Raw genomic sequence first — 18,559 nt, 5'->3', positions numbered from 1 at the left:
TGATTTTACTGTGTTGTAATAACGTGAGTTACTGTCGTGGTTTAACCCCAGCCAGCAACTAAACACCACGCAGCCGCTCACTCACTCCCCCCCCCACCCAGTGGGATGGGGGAGAAAATGAGGAAAAGAAGCAAAACCCGTGGGTTGAGATAAGAACGGTTTAATAGTACAGAAAAGAAGAAACTAATAATGATAATGATAACACTAATAAAATGACAACAGAAATAATGAAAGGATTGGAATGTACAAATGATGCGCAGTGCAATTGCTCACCACCCGCCGACCGACACCCCGCCAGTCCCCGAGCGGCGAATCCCTGCCCCCACTTCCCCGTTCCTATACTAGATGGGACGTCACATGGTATGGAATACACCGTTGGCCAGTTTGGGTCAGGTGCCCTGGCTGTGTCCTGTGCCAACTTCTTGTGCCCCTCCAGCTTTCTCACTGGCTGGGCATGAGAAGCTGAAAAATCCTTGACATTAGTCTAAACACTACTGAGCAACAACTGAAAACATCAGTGTTATCAACATTCTTCACATACTGAACTCAAAACATAGCACTGTACCAGCTACTAGGAAGACAGTTAACTCTATCCCAGCTGAAACCAGGACAGTTACTCTCTTATAATCTCTTACCTTTTAGAAGGGGTAGCAGTTATTTATATTTGTTGATAGCATTTCCACTATCATCAATTAAATACACCAGATTTATTGTATGTCTTTCCTGTAACTTCAGATTTAAACCACAGGTTTTATTTTTGGAAATAATCTCCCATATGAGTTAACAGGAACACTTGAATGTAATATACTTTGTGCACTTTTGAAAATCCTTCTACAATGAACATGTACACTAAAACACAAGTAAGTGTGAGCCAATATTGACAATTTCTAAATACTGGGAAAAATTACAGAAGTTTCCACAAATATATGAAAATTAACACAAGAAAAGAAAATCAGGGACTGTTTGTTTGGGAGAATGTTTACATCTTTCTGGCTATTTTCAGTTTGTTTGCTTTTTTTTAAGGAAAAGAAAAATGTTGAGAGCCTAAGTGCAACACTTACAAATAGGGCCTTCATGCCTGAACTGTGACTCCTCCAGCTTAATTTTCCCCCTCCCTAAGCTTAATTTCCATGCAGTTTATTTAAATACATAAAAACTACAGAGTTCTATCTCATCATAGTGAGTACTTATTCATATTGACAATTAAATTTGTTGCCTTTCATAGGAACTATCTGATTACGGAGGAAAAGTAATGATGGGCTGCGCAAATTAGCTCCAGAGTTCTAAAGTATCCAAGTTGTATTGCCCTCTGAAAACACATCCACAGCTTGGGAAGTTCAGATCCAGTTGAAGCAACACACACAGGTGACCAAGAGCAGGTAGATACCTTCCTAGTGAGCGTTGTCAGTACAGGTACATAGTCTAATAACACTTGGCAAAGTTGCAGACGAAGTTCAGTGGTTTCAGCAACCTACATGAGCATTAGGAACAGTTAAAACTCTACCCTAAAGCCACGCACCAATAAAAGAAACACTTCTCCAGTCTATGCCAGGTACTTACAGGCAAGTACCTTTCAGCTAATAAACCTTCTCCAGTTCTCTCTTTCCCCCAAAATCCTGTATACTTTGTCATTGGAAATCCAGGGCAACAACTGGAATTTAGAAAATGTGTTTTATTTCATCAGCCAGTGTAGAAGATACTCAAGTTGTTATAGAATAAATTGATAGAGATTCAAGAATGCTCATTCCCAGCTGTGACCTCATAAGAAACAGCAATATACCTACTAGAGTGGATGAAGGGAGAGGAAAAATGGACATTATTTCTGCTTCAATTAGAGAGTTAGGAAGTGAGGGACGTAATTTAAAGTGAGTCAGTCATTGCTGTTCTGAAGAGACATAAATAGAGTAGTAACGAAACATAACAACTTGCAAAGCCTAAATACATAGTTCTGCTCCAAGGTCGTGTCTGCAGGAGACACTACTTTGAAAATAACCATAAGACATTCTAACCCAAAGCATCCCATTTCCAAGAAAGGCAGAAAGGAGTATAAGTCATTGTGCCACGCTGTATTTCAACAAGGTTTAAATAATGTATCAATAAGGTTAGATGCTCAAAATAGCAAACAACAAATCCTTGAACTTAGGTGACACCAAATAATAAATCCTCTATGTTTAGTTTGGGATGAAGGGTATTTCCAAATAATTAAAACAATTAGCTTATAACTGCATGAAAAGTCCAGCCAAATCATTCCCTGGATGTCAGCTCCACATACTGCTTTGAAATACCTGAGTTTCAAACACAGTAACTCAGTAGTTTAAAACAGACAGATTACCCCACAGACACTTAACAGACACTGAGGACACACCTCTTCAATTTGCACGAAATTCCCATCGAAATGGATAGATTAAGTAGATGCTTAAGTGTTTTATGCTGAATTGGAGCTTTATAGATGTGCTCTATTAAGGCACTTCTAATGATTTTCTTTCCCATGACTGCATATAGTTTAAATTTCTTGATCCTTAGCAATAAAGGGATACCAGTGAAAATATTATTAAAACAAAAGTTTTGATAGTGATGAACTAATCATGAGTCTTGTGACATTTGCCGTTTCTGTAAACTTCTGTTTCCAGAGTCCAAAGCTGAAAATAGCAGGTTTTAATATATACTGAAGTTTTTGCCTTCAGTGCTTTTAAATGTTAATGCCAACAAACTAAAAATAAACTAATAAAATTTAAAATGAGTTGTCTCTAAAACATTCAAGATTTGGAATGTTTGACCTATGAATTCATTAACATCTGGAATTAGGAAAGAAAAAGCAAGATGGAGAAGACTTTCAAATGCTTCAATGGGATCTAATGCCCTATGGTTCAATAAACTGTTGGTATCTGCCACTATAATTAATTATACTCATGCTTCCCTTCTCCCTCTTGTTAATAAAACAGAAGACAAAATACAACAAAGTAGTTTTATTACTTGTTTGTCCAATCAGTAATCTGCATGAACCACCTGAAAAAAGAAGACCTCAAAATGATGAGTACACAAGAAGCTGCCAAGCCACATATCCTCTCCCCACTTTGTTTTCCATTGAGTAGCTTTTTCTTGTGGGCAATTCAATAGCAAAGGAAAAAAAAAGCTATTGTACTTTACTGCTTCTTGCACAATGTGATGAAAGATCTCACTCAGAAACTTGTTTTCTATTTTCAGCTGTACTATTTGGTCTAATAAAAGCTTCTACCTCTCTGTACACAATTTCCCTTCTTTGTATTCTTAAACCACGATGTAAAAGATCATTGGTACTGTGTTACTATGATTAGTACTGAAACATTATAGATACGTATTACTCGTGTGGGAAGAATTTAATTAGCATAATAATACAGTACTATGGCAAGAATTTATGACTAAAAAAAGAGTTGAAATTCCTCTGTGGTTCAGCATTCAGGATCAAGGGAAAATGGCAACTCACACCATTTTTACACTCCGAGGATTACTGCACCCAAGCAGTAATTTACACACATCCCACAAGAAATGGCAGAGCCATAGGAAATGCCACTCTTAACCACATAGGGTTACATTTGACTGACAACTGCATTCGGCATGTCTTTTTCCAATTAAGCTCCGTCTGTTTCCTTGGTTGGACTGGCTGGCTTGAGGCCTCTCAACAGAACATCCACTGTATGTTATTGCATCCACTCTCCCCCAAAACCTTTTGCTGCCAGAAGCCAGGGGATGCTTCCTCAAAGCGTGTCATCGGGTAGGGGCAGGCGAGACAGGTGGGTAGGTGGGAGTAGATGTGTGGCACGTGAGTTTTGGGAGCAACCTGAAAAAGCATGGGTTTAGTAACTTTGACACATCCAAGGAAGGGTTAAGTACCTACAAAATAAAATAAAAAGCACCATTTTTCTTTCATTATATAGTCTGACCAAAAAGCTTCTGAAACCAAAATTAAACAGTGTGTTCCCTTCCACACCCCAACATACACACTCTAAAACAAATAATGGCCAAACTGATTTAAATGAAATTCTGTAGAAGAATTTGTGCTTGGATGAAAATGGCACATTTCAGCCTGAAGCAAAAGTAAAACCGCCAAGTTATAAACCTCTCAAAGAGGGGTTTATAATGGAAATGCCAACAGACCCTTAACTATAGTGGAGCTGTTAGGTGCCAACATATAAATAATTTTAGTTTTTGTGGTCACTTACGATAAATTAGATACAGTGCAAGTGGAAACAGTAGGTTTCTGATTCAGTAAACAGCAACGGCCAAGAGTGCATGTTTGGATTTTTAGACAAGTATAACATAGATTTGATGCTGGCTCTGAAATGGAGTCTATAAGGGACGTTTGGACTTTTTAAAGTAGTAAGCAAGCCATATTCTGAATTCTTGAGGGCTTGTAAAATAAAAACTCCTTAACAAGCTTTGCTGCCTACTGTTTCAATCTTCTAAGAATCCTTTAACCCAGTTACCAAAAAATGCTCCATTCAAGATTGGTATAATTGTCTACTAAGTAAAACAATATACTAAGTGAGTAAGTGCACATAGTCACATTTAGTGTTAAGAATTGCTAAGCATACTAATACAGTGGGAAAAAAGTGCCAGTGACCAAACAGTAACAGATTAATCACCTCCTTCTTTATTAGGTGTGCCAGTTGCTGCACCACTAATAGAAGTGCCTTCCTATAGTCCAGTTCGTTCTAGCACAGGAATGTCGCATTTAGGTGATCAGGTATGTTCTTTTTGGCCCTGGGAGGCATTTATTGCATTGTTTCACAGCAGTCAAGCCCCACGCCTTAGCATGATATGTTGAAGCAGTGAGGGATGCTATTAGTGCTCTCTGCAGGAACTTCCATCTTGGAAAGGGTGGGAGCCCTCAGAGGCAGCCACGATTCAGGCCGAGGCTGCTAAGAGGATGCTCCATCTCAGGAAACTCTCCTGCTTGCCAAATGCACATCAGCTTCTCATTTAGCGCCTCCGCTACAAAACCCTCCCACTGCCCCAGCATCACTCCTAACTCCCCACTAATATAAATTCTAAGATGAGTATCTGCAGAAATAGGAAAGCTATACACACTCGTAGTTTAACTAGAGCTCTACTACAACAATGTTTCACATGCTGATAACGCTACCGAAAACTCCTTTCCGCAATTGTCCTCCAACTTTTAAAAGAGAGAGGAAATCTCTATTCTTCCAGCATACTCAATGTAAAACGCCTTATTCAAGACAAAAAGCATTTAGCTGCTCCCAAATACTGCATTCGGACTACTAGCAATTGTAGCAATTCTGGGAAATAGTTTAATCAGAAAATGTTGGACATCAGAAGTCAACCAAGTTTGAAGAGCTAACTATGTATAGTCATATACCTGAACAGATTATCTAACAAGTTACTTTTATATTGATTTCTGAAAAGTCATGATTTTAAGCAAAACCAGGAAATCTAACACAAGTGAAACACAAGTAGTACACTCCTCAGCCAGAGCTAAAAGTCAACATGACTTTCTCTGTACTCCCACTGGCAAATATACTAAGAGCCACGAGCCACACATTCCCACCATACATTCTCAGAAAGCAAAGAAAACACAAGATTGAAAACAAAATTACAGCAGAATGTGTTGTTTTTGACACATATGGTTAAACTATATAGTTACTGTGTAACTAGGATCTTACACAGTTTGCAGCAACTCATATCAAATAAAGCAAATGGATAATAATTACATGTCAGCTTAGTATTGTTGCCAATGACCTAAAGTACACACTAAAAAAACCCATTAGTTTACCAACAGTTAAACAACATAAAGGGATACTATCAAATTATTATGTGGATTTATTTAAAATATGTAAAGATTTTAATAAAGTGTTACACAGTGTTTCACACTTCCCCCTCCTCCCCCCTCCTCCATTTTACTGCAGACAAATTTAACGTTCTTCCACAATACTGAATAATTAAAATATAACTGCTTACAGAACCAGGAACAGAAACTGAAGGGTCAGCATTATGGTGACATTTCCATGCGTTACTCCGTTCCTGTCAAGCCACCCTTTAACTCTTCTTATGAACAGATACAGGTTAAAGCTGTCTAAGGTCTATGAAATTCCATGCACTGTGTCCCAGTGAAACTACAGGAATGAAAATTGTAACTAAGTTTTAAGGGTTAAAGCTGTAGGTCAAATACAGTGCAGTAAGTAATTTGTTTTCACTTCAGGTCCCTGGGTTTAACCCCAGCCAGCAACTAAGCACCACGCAGCTGCTTGCTCACTCCCCCCGCACCCACTGGCATGGGGGAGAGAATCAAAAAAAAGTAAAACTCATGGGCTGAGATAAATAGAGTTTAATAGGACAGAAAGGAAGAAAATAATAATAAAATTGACTATAATAATAAGAAAACAATTAGAATATACAAAACAAGTGATGCACCATGCAATGCTCACCACTCACCACCTGATTCCCAGTTAGTTCCCAAGCAGCGATCCGCCCCTCCCTGGCCAACTCCCCCCAGTTTATATACTGGGCATGACGTCATATGGTATGGAATACCCCTTTGGCCAGTTTGGGTCAGCTGTCCTGGCTGTGTTCCTTCTCAACTTCTTGTGCCCCTCCAGCCTTCTTGCTGGCTGGGCATGAGAAGCTGAAAAATCCTTGACTTAGTATAAACACTACTTAGCAACAACTGAAAACATCAGTGTGTTATCAATGTTATTAACATTATTCTCATACTAAATCCAAAATATAACACTATACCAGCTACTAGGAAGAAAACTGTATCCCAGCTGAAACCAGGACAGTCCTATGTTGTGCTTGGCATGAAGAGAACTGTAGTTAAAAACTTCTCCATCAGCTCTGGAACTGCATGACTCTCCTCTGTCCTCTGCATTTCAGTAGATCAAAGCGGTGAGCCAACAGGACTAAATACTGTTGGACAAACTGAAAGGTGAATGTTTACATAGTTTATAGGCTCACAGCTGAACCTAAATTCTTATCAACAGTAAAAGGCAATACTGTTTCCCTTATGCTTTTAATCATATAAATCATGTTTTTTTAAAATGTGGTTGGAGGAGGAAGAATCGGGAAATCTTGATATTTCTATGCGCTCTCTGTGGATTAACCAGGAGCAGTCCTGCTAAGGACAAAAGCTAAAGCTATTGAATTGACTCACAATTGGCAATACTACAGTAAGCACTATAAACATGGAGTAATTTTCAGGTGCTTGTTTAAAGCGCAGAGGGAGTACTTCTGCTAGAACATTCCCCCCTTTTTTATTAGCACAACTTAAGAGACTTGTCAAAACAAAAGGTGCCCTCCACTACAAGAGAACTTTCTGCAACGAACCAGTGACTCAGAATGGCTCCAGATCGTCACGCATAAATCCCATCCTTGCCCAACTCATCACCATGACTTTAAAAAGGAAACACAAGCAACCCAGAATACTAGCATCATCCAGATGGGGGTCAATAGAAGATAAGCATTCATTCTTACCAGTCCTGGATTCAGCCATTTAGAGGATCAACAAACAATTTAATTTCAAAGGCCTGCACTACAAAACAAGGGCAGTTGTCCCTGCCTGCAAAGTTCCCCCATCTGGGTTTCTTTTTTTTTTTTTACTCCTTTAAAATTGTTTAAGTGTTTAATGGGCCTACAAAGGAGTCTTCTTCAACACAGAGTAGTTTGCATGAATGTGTCCTAAGACTTTGGTTCAGGTACTTAGGATGTTAATGTTTCTTCTCACAGTCTAGTGTAAGATCTGCACATCTCCCTTGCTGAATAATAGACAAAATTAAGTCTTCAGTGGCCCAATCTACCTAAGTAAGTCAGGTTTCTCTGGACTGTTTTTGTTTTTAAACAACAGGAGTTGCACCTGCAGACTGAAAAAGTCTGTTTAAGGCAACACTGAATTGCAAGTACAACTGCTTTGCATGAAGATTCATTATAAGTTGCCTTTTCTCCAGTGATACCTCCAAAGCTTGTAGCTGGTGGGGGCTGTCCCCACACTGAATGCTGCTGTGCAGGCACAGTGTACTCCCAGTTCTACTCTGTGCTGCGCCTTCCAGTTTGTACTTCCTACTCTGGTGTGCATGGTGCTGAGCTTGGTGCTGACACATGTGCCATCCACATTTAGCATAGTGCGGGATTAGGACTCAGGAGGAGTCAGGGCATTATTAAGGTCTGGTGCTCATCATCCCCACTATCCCAAACATGGGAGTCACACTAGGTTTTTTGACTAAATGAAAAATATACAGTGTGAACAAGAGGCTCCGTTTAAAGAGCAAAAAGAGAGAAAAAGAAGCCTATGAATGTTTAAAACCAAAACAAACTTTGTAGAAAGCTTCAAAGTCATCACTGCATTCCAGAAACATTTCCAAACACCACCTGCAACTCCTTAACTTAAAAAGTTCTCCAGAAAAAGCAATCAAAATTCAGAAAATGAAATAAATTAATTTTTATTCCCTAGGACTTATGATAGGCTGAAATTTGAAAATCTTTCTTACTCTGTGTATCTCAGAACACTTGACAGGATGAGCCAGATACTAGCATTAAAGTAACCACAAGCAAACAGAGCAGCTATTAGGAATGCAGTAACAGCTCACATACAGCCGTGGATATTAGAACCAGTTTTACTGAGATGAGGAATGTTGGCTCTAATTCTGCAGTTATCCCTTACTCTTTTTCAAAGAGTGCCACAGGGATTTTTAACTTCCATCTGGACAGTTTTCCTTTAACTGTTTTTGAACACTATGTGTGAGAACACAACAGAATTGTAGACATTAGAGATGGAAAAGACCTATTAGATCATGTAGCCATCCTCCTGCCAGTTAAAGATTTTTCCCTACAGAATAGTTCCTAGCACTTTGCCCAGTACAGTTTAAAGCATGTCAAGATACTTGGCTTCAACCATCTCCTTTGGAAAAATTATTCCACAGTGTATGAAGAATGTCATTAGGAAGTTTTTCCTGGTAGACACAGCATGCATTTTTCTTTCCTTAATAATTTCCAGCCTATTATTCCTGGTTATATCCCACTGGGCTAGCCTGAATAACTCATCTTTACACCTTCGAATAAATGGAGACAGATATGTTTCCCTACACATCGGTCACAAGTTGGCCAGACTACACACAATTTTATAGCCAAAATATACACTATACCTTAATAAAATCAGTCATTCCACCCTTTTAGTCATTGTAGAATAATTGCCTCCACCCCAGTGAACATTTTTAGATGATACTCTCAACAAATTTGTTTATTCTTCCTTGCCTTTGCTACCTTTTGCATTCTCCATAAAATAAAATAAAAAGCATAATAGACTCACAGAAGAAAAATACCCTCGCAAAGTCAGCACACCAGTAAATGTGCTATCTAACTCTTCTGCAACAGCAGCTGCTGCCAACCATTGTGATTGCTGCACAGGGTTTGTACTTCCTCCCTCCCCAGTGTCAAAATATGTATTTTGCCAATGTGCAACATTTTCAAGACCTTCATTCCTTTCCATCTTCTCTCCAACAGAAGGTGTCTATTAAACTAGCTTTATTTTGAGAAACATAAGTATTGTTAAATAGTTTAAAATGTAAGTTATTAGGAATCAGAAACTTTTTAAGCATCTCAGATTTCTAAGTATTTCTTTGTCCTCATTTCAGCTTCCTTAAATCAGTTCACCCAACTCTTCCCTTTTTTGTTATCAGTTACTTCCTGCATTACTTCTACCTCATTTAAATTTCAGAATAACTCAGTAACATTTTTCATACTAACTTTAACATTAAAGTTGTACATCATAATTTCTACTACCATCCCTGGATCATAAATTTTGCAAAAAATGAGTATGATCAGATGCATTCAACAAAAATGGAAACAGAGAAATTAAGAAACATGTCAGGAAAGAAAAGATTAGACAAGACATGGAGTGACTGAGGAAGAGCAGAAGAAGTAGTGAGGTGATAAATGCTATGCTCAGTATGATCAGCACAGAGAACATTGTGGCCATTCTGAGTATACACATTTAGGCTTTAAAAATAAAGCATAAAAGCATAAATCCAGAAATAACAATGGAGCAAATATTGCTATGCCTTTAGATCTTTTCCTCACCAACAAGAACACCTGCCATTGAGGGGGATAGATCAGAATTATTAGTTCTAAATTCATGAACCTGCTTTGTCTTGACAGTGTTTCAAGGATCCTAACAGATACTCCGATCACTGCATTAGCAGTCCAAAAAGCCAAAACCAAATAAAACCTCTATAACACTGAATACAGGAGATTCCTTATTTCATGCCTTCTGTTTATCAAAAAAGTACATAATCTCTCAAATTAGAGACGTTGACTCAACCAACCAACTCTTCCACTCCCATGAAGTCATAAGATTGCATTTCTCTAAAAATGCACAAAGCTAAAGAAACAAAGTAAGCACAACCTAGGAAAGCCAGTTAAAAAGTAGCTCTACGAAGGCTCTCCAACAAAATAGAGGTCTATTAAACCAGCGTTACTCTGGCAAACATATCAATGATGCTACCTTATTACAGTAGAACTTACAAGCTAAGAGATGCAACGTTTGAACCACTCATTACTATTTTTTATTATCTAGTCTAGTCTTACAACATCTTTCAAATCATCTTTGCAAGCATTAGTGTGCACAGACATAGTCTTACTCTTCTGCAAGGCCCTCTCCTCTGCTTCCCTTGGAAAAGACACTGCACTAAACCTTCAACATTCAAGTAAGAGAAACACATTCACCAGTTATTCTGTTTGGCCTATTTAATCTCAGCTATCAGTCTGATCATGCCATTGAAATACATTCACTTCTCCAGTTCTGAGATGTCCTCTTTTTTTTTTTTTTTTAAGCTGGAATCATGAAATATATTGCTCTTTGAAAGGAAATCAACAAAAAGATCTCCACAGTATTTCTAAACAATCTTTTTCTTTGCTCCATGTTAAGTACAGATCTGGCCATACAGGGAATAAGTCTGCAATTCACCCTTCTAGGAGTCACATTTTAGTTTACATTACCAGAGAGCTGAAGCCTCAATTTGTCAGTGTTACTACTAATATTCTTTCCATCACTTAATAGTTAGCTGGAGCTTATGGAAACAGTACTATAGGATGAAACAGTTTGACATGACAGCTGGAATAGAAACTCTAACCTTTTCTAACCAGCTCCAACCTGGCAGGGGGGTTGGAACTAGATGATCTTTAAGGTCCCTTCCAACCCAAACCATTCTATGATTCTATGATTCTAGCATGACAACAGTTCTCTACATGACAGCTCTTATTAACAATTAGCAATCTGACTTTTTTTTCTATGACTATCTTGGCTAAAGTAAACAGTGAGGGGAAAGATCAAACTAAGTTGCACTATTGGATCTAAAGAACCATACTTACAAAAGAATTGAAAACAGTTTATCCGTACTTCCAAAAACAGAAAAGCAAATCAAGCTGTCACACCTTTTTCTGAAGTTCCAGCAGAATGCAGTACAAGGCATTTTGAGCAGAAGAAGAGCTGATACAATGTCAAGAGTCAGTGGAAGGCAAAACAAGTTGAAAAGGTAGTATCTGAACACTAACAACACTTACAATGAAGAAAGCATCACATGAGAAATAAAAAAAACATTTCACCCACTGTACTCCAGACAATGCATATTTTGTATACTGAATTAAAAAGAGAAATGTTACAGCAGCAGCAGTGAAACCACCAGTAAAGTTTGCTCTGGATTGCAAGGTGAGAATCTGTATCATACTTTCAGTGAAACCAGTGGGAGGACAAACTCGACACCATTCTTAAAGGCTAAATTTAGATCCCTTACTCAGCCAGAAGTGTCTTCAGTGCCAACAGAAGTCGGTTTTAAATATGCTTCTGTGATAATATATGCTTTAAAATCCTTTTATACATACAAAGATGCAGAATCCAATCTTCGCAAAAAGATAAATTTACTCCTCTAGATTAAAAAAAAAATAGATTAAATAAACATGGATTTTGAAGATGTTTCCTCATTTGTCATATGCTCACAAATCAGGGCAGCACTGGGAACTGTGACACAACTTTCTCATGTGGACCTGCAAGAGATCCTAATCCCAGGGTAAAGCGATTGCTATCTCTAGACAGCATTAGCAGCATAATCTGCATGCAACTACTGAGATGAGAAGTATTTTCAAAAGTCAGTTAATACAAAATAACACTATAGTAACTTGGTGCATCAACTTCACTTAATGGATTCTGACTGTAAGCTGCAAGTAATGCTGTAGTCCAATCATATGAAGAAGATGGCAAAACTACATTGGGCTCTGAAAAAGATGAAGGGGAAGAACCTTTCAGGGGTAAGGCTGCAAAAAAGCCGCTAAAATCTGGCATTAATGCTAGGCCTTAAGATACTTCATTTGCAATGTCAGGACAGGATTAAAATCACCACTATTTCTCCATAAGGTTTATAGACCAAGCAATTTTCAAAATATTATTTAGTTTGTGAAATAACTTGTTCACAGTGCAGATGAACTTTAACATCCATCAGGCAACACCCAAATACCTAAAAACACAAGTGGAATTGTCTGCCAACAACAGCTAGTAAACAGACAGATCTAAAAAGGACAGTTCAGGCATGCTGCTTTCTCTTCCTCCTCACTGCATCCCACAAATGCCCTCCCTCACACTCCTGCCAAGTCTATTGCATTGCACAGCAACAGAATAATGCCTGCCAATTTCTAGAGAGCTGAGCATACTTCTCCATTTAGTGTTTTGTCTAAAGGCCAACAATGCAGTCAGGATGTACAAAAATACCCCAAAGACTTGATGTGTTAGGTCTTGAAAGATGGAAAGAACAAAGCATAACAATAAAGCTTTTTCCAACATACTAAGCTTCTCCACGTTTCTAGCAACTGCCCGCTTTAACCATGATTTGTACAGAGTGCTCCTTGGCATTCATAAACACATTAGGTACTAGAAAGCTAAGTCTCAATTCTTTCCCCCTCCTTCAGAATATCACTCAATCTGTAACTGACACTAAACACCAAATAACTGTATTTAGTTAAACAGCTAACACCAAAAAAGCCATTTGTAGTCAACTAGTCAACTGTATGTTATCATATTAACCCAGTCTCAGCATCCCCATTTTCTCAAGGAACAAAAACCCCCAAAACAGCTAGGGTTGTTTTGGAATCAAACTTTTCTTTCTTTCTTTCTTTCTTTCTTTCTTTGTAGTTATAGCATAGTCAACCTTAAATCAAAAACTTACAGGTAAAAACAAATTACAGACATTTCTAAAGGGTAAATAATTCCCTCAGGTAAACAACATATTTGGGGGAAAGTGATTGACGGGAACCACATAGAAGATGTCAGAATTGCCCAACTGATAGGTAGAAGGCCATGCTGTGTTTAGAAAAGGATCAGATAGATATATAATCTACTCACAACATATTTTTTTCTGTGGTTTTTATTCCCAGGCTGACAAGTTATCTAACTTTATAAAACAAGGACCAATATTTTGGCTGGGAAGCAAGAATCTTGTCTTCTCCATTACATTCTTCAATATCGCCTACCTGGGTCTTTCTACTTTCTGTTCACACTAGAATTTGGACGAAAATTTTGGCTTCTAGTGTGTAGCCAAATCCTGCCTTAGTTTTCAGTTGAAAATTAAAAAGATGGTTAGTTTTTGCTCCTCACTCACACTCAACTTCATGACCTGAAATTCAGGCTATGCTCTTTCTAGCTTGTGCATCATACCTTTTACAAATTCTGTAAGGCCAAATTCTCTCCTACCCTTTGCATTTTTATTCTCTTTCAGGTATAACTATCTTAATTACCTCATTAAAGACAGGAAAATAAAGAATTCTCACGATGCCACTTAGATTAATTTTTAGAGTGCAATATAAAAAAACCAAGATTTTCCCACACAAAATGGGTTTTCCTCACCTTCTAATTCTAGGGGTTTTAGAGAAGAATTCAATAATCACCTATGGTTCTGTTTTCAAAACATTAATTTTATGCTTCTGCTCTCTGCTTTCTGTCCACAAAATAAAGATTTCCCTGCTCTATATTATTTCTTAGAAGAGATGAAATACTCAGAGATCAATAGTTAGCAACTTCCAAGAATAGACAAGTATCACCCACATTCTTCAACTGTTATAAAACCAGAGGAAAGCTCTGTTTTTTCTTGACAATGAAATCCTTTATTCCCCCCTTCATTCTCTCCTTTTTAATTAATGAAAAAGCAGCAGAACTGCTTAATGGTAACCAAACAATCTTTCCCTAACGGAAGGAGAGATGGAGAGTAGAGAGATGTGAATACCTGCATAAAAATACAACTTTATGAAAGAAGTTAAATTAAAAGGACCACTGTACCATACCATGGGAAAGCTCAGTTTCTCCAGGTCTAACACAAAAGCATATTCCTAAACCTTAAAAATGTTCCTAGAATAACATACATTTCTTCAATGTAACAGAACAAAAAAAAGAATGCTGTATATATAGCAAAGAAAAGCAACTTGTACCAACAAGGGTACAAACCGGTGTGGTGGCTGAGATTACAAACAAAGAGACATGTCCAATATGAGGTAAACCGTTAATGAAGACTTACCTCCAGAAACTGGGGCATCCATGAAAACAGCTCCCATTTTTTCAACTGCTTTGGCTAATTCTTTTGAAACTGCAGGGTCTATAGTACTGGAATCTATTAGCAATGAGCCTTTCTTCACTTTCCTAAAATAAAGATTAATTATTAAGTATTTGTTGCACAAGACATCTGCAGCTATTACCATGGCACTGGCTTTCCTCAGCAGGATAAATGTACAGACACTTTTTGGTACACTAATAAACACGAAGTTTTAAACTCTGTTGAGCTGCTCATGTATACTGCTGAGTATATATACCACACAGTTTTGAAGGAATTAAACCACAATAAAACCTGAACACAAAAAAGGATGTTCTTCCTAAACACTATTATAAAGAAATTACACAAAAAGGGTGCACTAGGAAAACCTGCCATCATGCAAGCTTGAGCAGCATATCATATACAGATCATATAAGATGCATTCTAAGCAACTGAACTAAATGTTGATACAGCCTAAAATTTCATATATAACAATACAAATTTTTTTCTCTATATATACAATATCGTAAGTTCTTATCAGAATAGCCTGACTGCATTCTTCTAATTATTGCTACGATTTATTCTACATAGAGATCATACCTAACACCACAAAAGCCCACTGCAGATTTAAAGCGAAGCACGGAGAAAAATGTTAGGTCTTCCCACTGATAGCTAGTAAATTTAGGCAGAAGAATTGCATCCCAAACTGTAGAACACAGAGTGTTGTATATGTGTTTAAAAAAATGCAATTAAAGTAAAATTTTTTAATGCCCTCAACAATAAAAAATTTATTATATTTTTATCCCTCTTCCCATTCAATTGCACCATGATTTCATGTCCACTGGACCAGCAAACACCATGAAATCAAACAACATAATTTTTCAGTCATAAAAAGGTGAGTAATTTAAAGCTACACATGACAGGTGAAGAGCTTTGCTGCACCTTGCATGCTGTTGGCCATACAGTGAATTTCACTAAATCGAATTACCTAGATTGCTGGAAATAGTCTCTCAATATATACATACAGTTGTGGACCCCCCTGTAGCTCCAGACTCAAACAGTGACCCATACACAGAACTTGTCCTTTTTCACAGAAGGGATGAGCTGCTGCAGTTAGTTTGGACACATGCAAACGAAAACCAGCATGGCAGATACAGTACTACATCATCTCTCCTTATGTTCAGAACAAGGAGCAGTGGCACAGGCTCCTTGGTAACACAGCAACATGACTAAGTTAACCCTTCAACACTGCAGAGCATCAATGTTTTCTTCAGTAAAGCTTAAAAAGCTTCAGAAAATTATCAAAGTCAAACCATTCACCAAGGACCAGGTCACTCAAAGTGACAATTAACCACTACTGTCATATTACGCTTCCTTCTCTTGAATATGGAGGCTGAGAAACTGCAGCAGCACAGGACTGCTTTCCATATCCCCTGTTCCCTGCGGTATTTTCCACACCTAAGTAGTCAAAAGATTAACTGGCTGTATTATACCTGTAAGCACTGCCAATCAGTCTTCAAAGCACCACCATCCTGGATACAATTCTCCCACAGCTGTTTGCCTAGCTTTGTGGGACTGATCCAATTACCCTTCTTCCCTGAAGGGTCTAAGCTACAGATACTTAGATCTGCTCAGTCCTACTTTGTGAGGAATTAAACTACGGACAGTAAGCGAAGGAAGCAACTATTATTTCCTATATTGCAAGGAGGACAAAAATCTCTCTCGTCTATTTCATTTTCTTATCACTGCACTTTAATATTGCCTACAATCAATACCTAAAAAAGATATCATCGGTTTTAGACAATCTGCTGTACTTTTGTCTTCTGTATGTTTCTTCCTTTACATTATTAACCTGGATAGCAGTAAGATCCTACATGATCCTCAGAGGTATTGAGTAGCCTTAGTCAGCCTGCCAGGAGCAGTGCACATGTGGCCAGAAGAGCCGTTTAAATACTATTTATTTTTTAATTTGGCAAGTCCAAAAACTCTGAGTATTAGAATTCTGCAAACTACGGATTTTAGGCTCAGTGCAAATCCCTCCACAAAAGTTAAAAAAACCTGTTTCACATTAAACAAACTCTTTAGATATTTTCTTGTGTAATAAACAGACAATAAGAGTAGAAATCAATAAAGCTTTGTCAGCTATTCTACATTAATGCACTTTAATACCATGAGACACAATGGCATCTCTTCAGAACATTTCATTTATAGGATTTCAAGTTAAAGAAAAAAGTATTTGAGCAAATAATTGTTGCCAGCAAATATTTTAGTTATACTTGTCTGTAGTACATTACATTATGGTAAAAGAAACATGCAACTGAGAAGAAAGATAATAGTCAGTTAAGTTGCCTCAAATTCACATAAATTATTATTCTACTGAAAATAAAATTAAGACTCTAGCCAAAATCCATTCAAAAGCAAGCACAGTTTAAGAGCACTCATGTAATTAGAATATCATTAGTGACAAAACAGAGGAGAACATCAAGTTAAGTGCCCTGAAGGCACAGCAAGAGTTGCACCAACAGCAACCATTTGACAAACAATGTAACACAGCCTTGAGTAGGAGTGGGAATTCTCCAAACTACAAAAAATTCTTACTTTAGAATTCCATTTGCTCCTGTGTAAACTTCTTTCGCATTGGGACTAGAAGGCAGCATGGTAATAATTCTGTCTGCTCTTTCTGCTACATCTGCTGGGGAATCTGTTACCTTTTGAAGAAAAAAAAAATTATATAAGCTTACAATTCTTGAAAAAGAGATATCAAACATGTTTGCTGAGTTTGGTTTTAGTATTCGTAGGTCACCAGTCACAACTAAGCTAGGTAAAAAATTAGAACACAAGAAAAACTGCCTTCCTAATGAAAATGTTGATTAATTGGATCCAGTAACAGAAAAATTAAAAAAATTGAAAAGGATGTCCTATCGCAGAAGTTCCTCCAGAACATCCGTCAATGGGGATGCTTGCATCCCATCAACCCATTCACGAATCTTCAATTCACAATAAACCATGCATCTATACAAAATATTGCTCTACCACGTTTCTAAGGAGGGACAACACGAAGGATCACAAAAATCTCACTTTTTTTCTTGTCTTATATACAGCATTGGAAGAGAGGAAGACTGAGTAAAAAAGAAAAAGTTACTTAATACACCTCTTGAGCCTCACATTAAAAAAAACCAGATAAACTAACTGATGTTTCTCACAATATTACAGTTGACATTTTTAAAAAAGAAAATTACCAGCTCAAGCATCCTTCACCAAAAAGATCTGAACAAGTTTCAAAATATATTGTTAGGTATTGGTTGTTAAATAAACATACTGAACTTTAAAGGTATATTACCTTCCCCAGCTCATTTTCAGAGGCAGGCAGTATGGTATTTAAGATACATACACAACAAGTGAAATACTGACCGCTGATGTAGGGAGTTTTATTCAGAAGGCATTTACCACTAAGATTTTTGTCCAATACTAGTTTTAACTAATTCATTTATTTAAAAAATGCATTGTTAATACATTCATAGCTCAGGGAAAACAGCAACAAAAAAATACAGCTTATTCTTTTATCTTTAGCCCACAAGGATCAAATCTGATTTCACTCATTCAGGTAGTTTTACTGGAAAGAATTAAGTTCCAAGCAGGAAACAAGATGAGCAGAAATTAGATTTTGTTTGTGGATAGGACTTATAGTATTTATTTTCCAGTTATTGTTGCTGAATGACGAATAATATTGCAATGATCTATTCTGCTAGATATATTACATGCCTTGGGTTTTTAAACTTTATGAAATATCTTCAGCAATATTCTATATGCACTTCTTAGTGTTAATTAATTAGAATTTCCATATCACATGGCTTTAGGATTAAAGAAATTGCAGGTTAACAGCTACCTGAAAATTTCATTTCTTTCCATAATGTAGACAAATCAACAAATCGATGACCTCGTTTCACCATTCCTTATCTATTTATAACTACAGGTATTTGTTATCATTTTTGTTAGTTTTGATACTA

At 37.3% G+C, this 18,559-nt stretch overlaps 1 protein-coding gene across 1 annotated transcript in view; it reads right to left on the bottom strand.

Annotated features, from left to right (window-relative positions):
• HIBADH (3-hydroxyisobutyrate dehydrogenase) overlaps positions 1-18,559 on the bottom strand; it is an 86,416-nt gene that overhangs the window by 55,210 nt on the left and 12,647 nt on the right. Inside the window, exons 3-4 of the mRNA XM_052799372.1 lie at positions 17,151-17,260; positions 14,541-14,662 (exon numbers count right to left, since the gene is read on the bottom strand). Of these exons, the coding sequence (XP_052655332.1) occupies positions 14,541-14,662; positions 17,151-17,260 (232 nt within the window). The remainder of the gene's footprint in view (positions 1-14,540; positions 14,663-17,150; positions 17,261-18,559) is intronic.

This window comes from Harpia harpyja, chromosome 1, assembly GCF_026419915.1.
Source record: "Harpia harpyja isolate bHarHar1 chromosome 1, bHarHar1 primary haplotype, whole genome shotgun sequence".
NCBI classification, from domain to species: domain Eukaryota; kingdom Metazoa; phylum Chordata; class Aves; order Accipitriformes; family Accipitridae; genus Harpia; species Harpia harpyja.
This window is presented reverse-complemented; position numbering and strand designations above follow the sequence as displayed.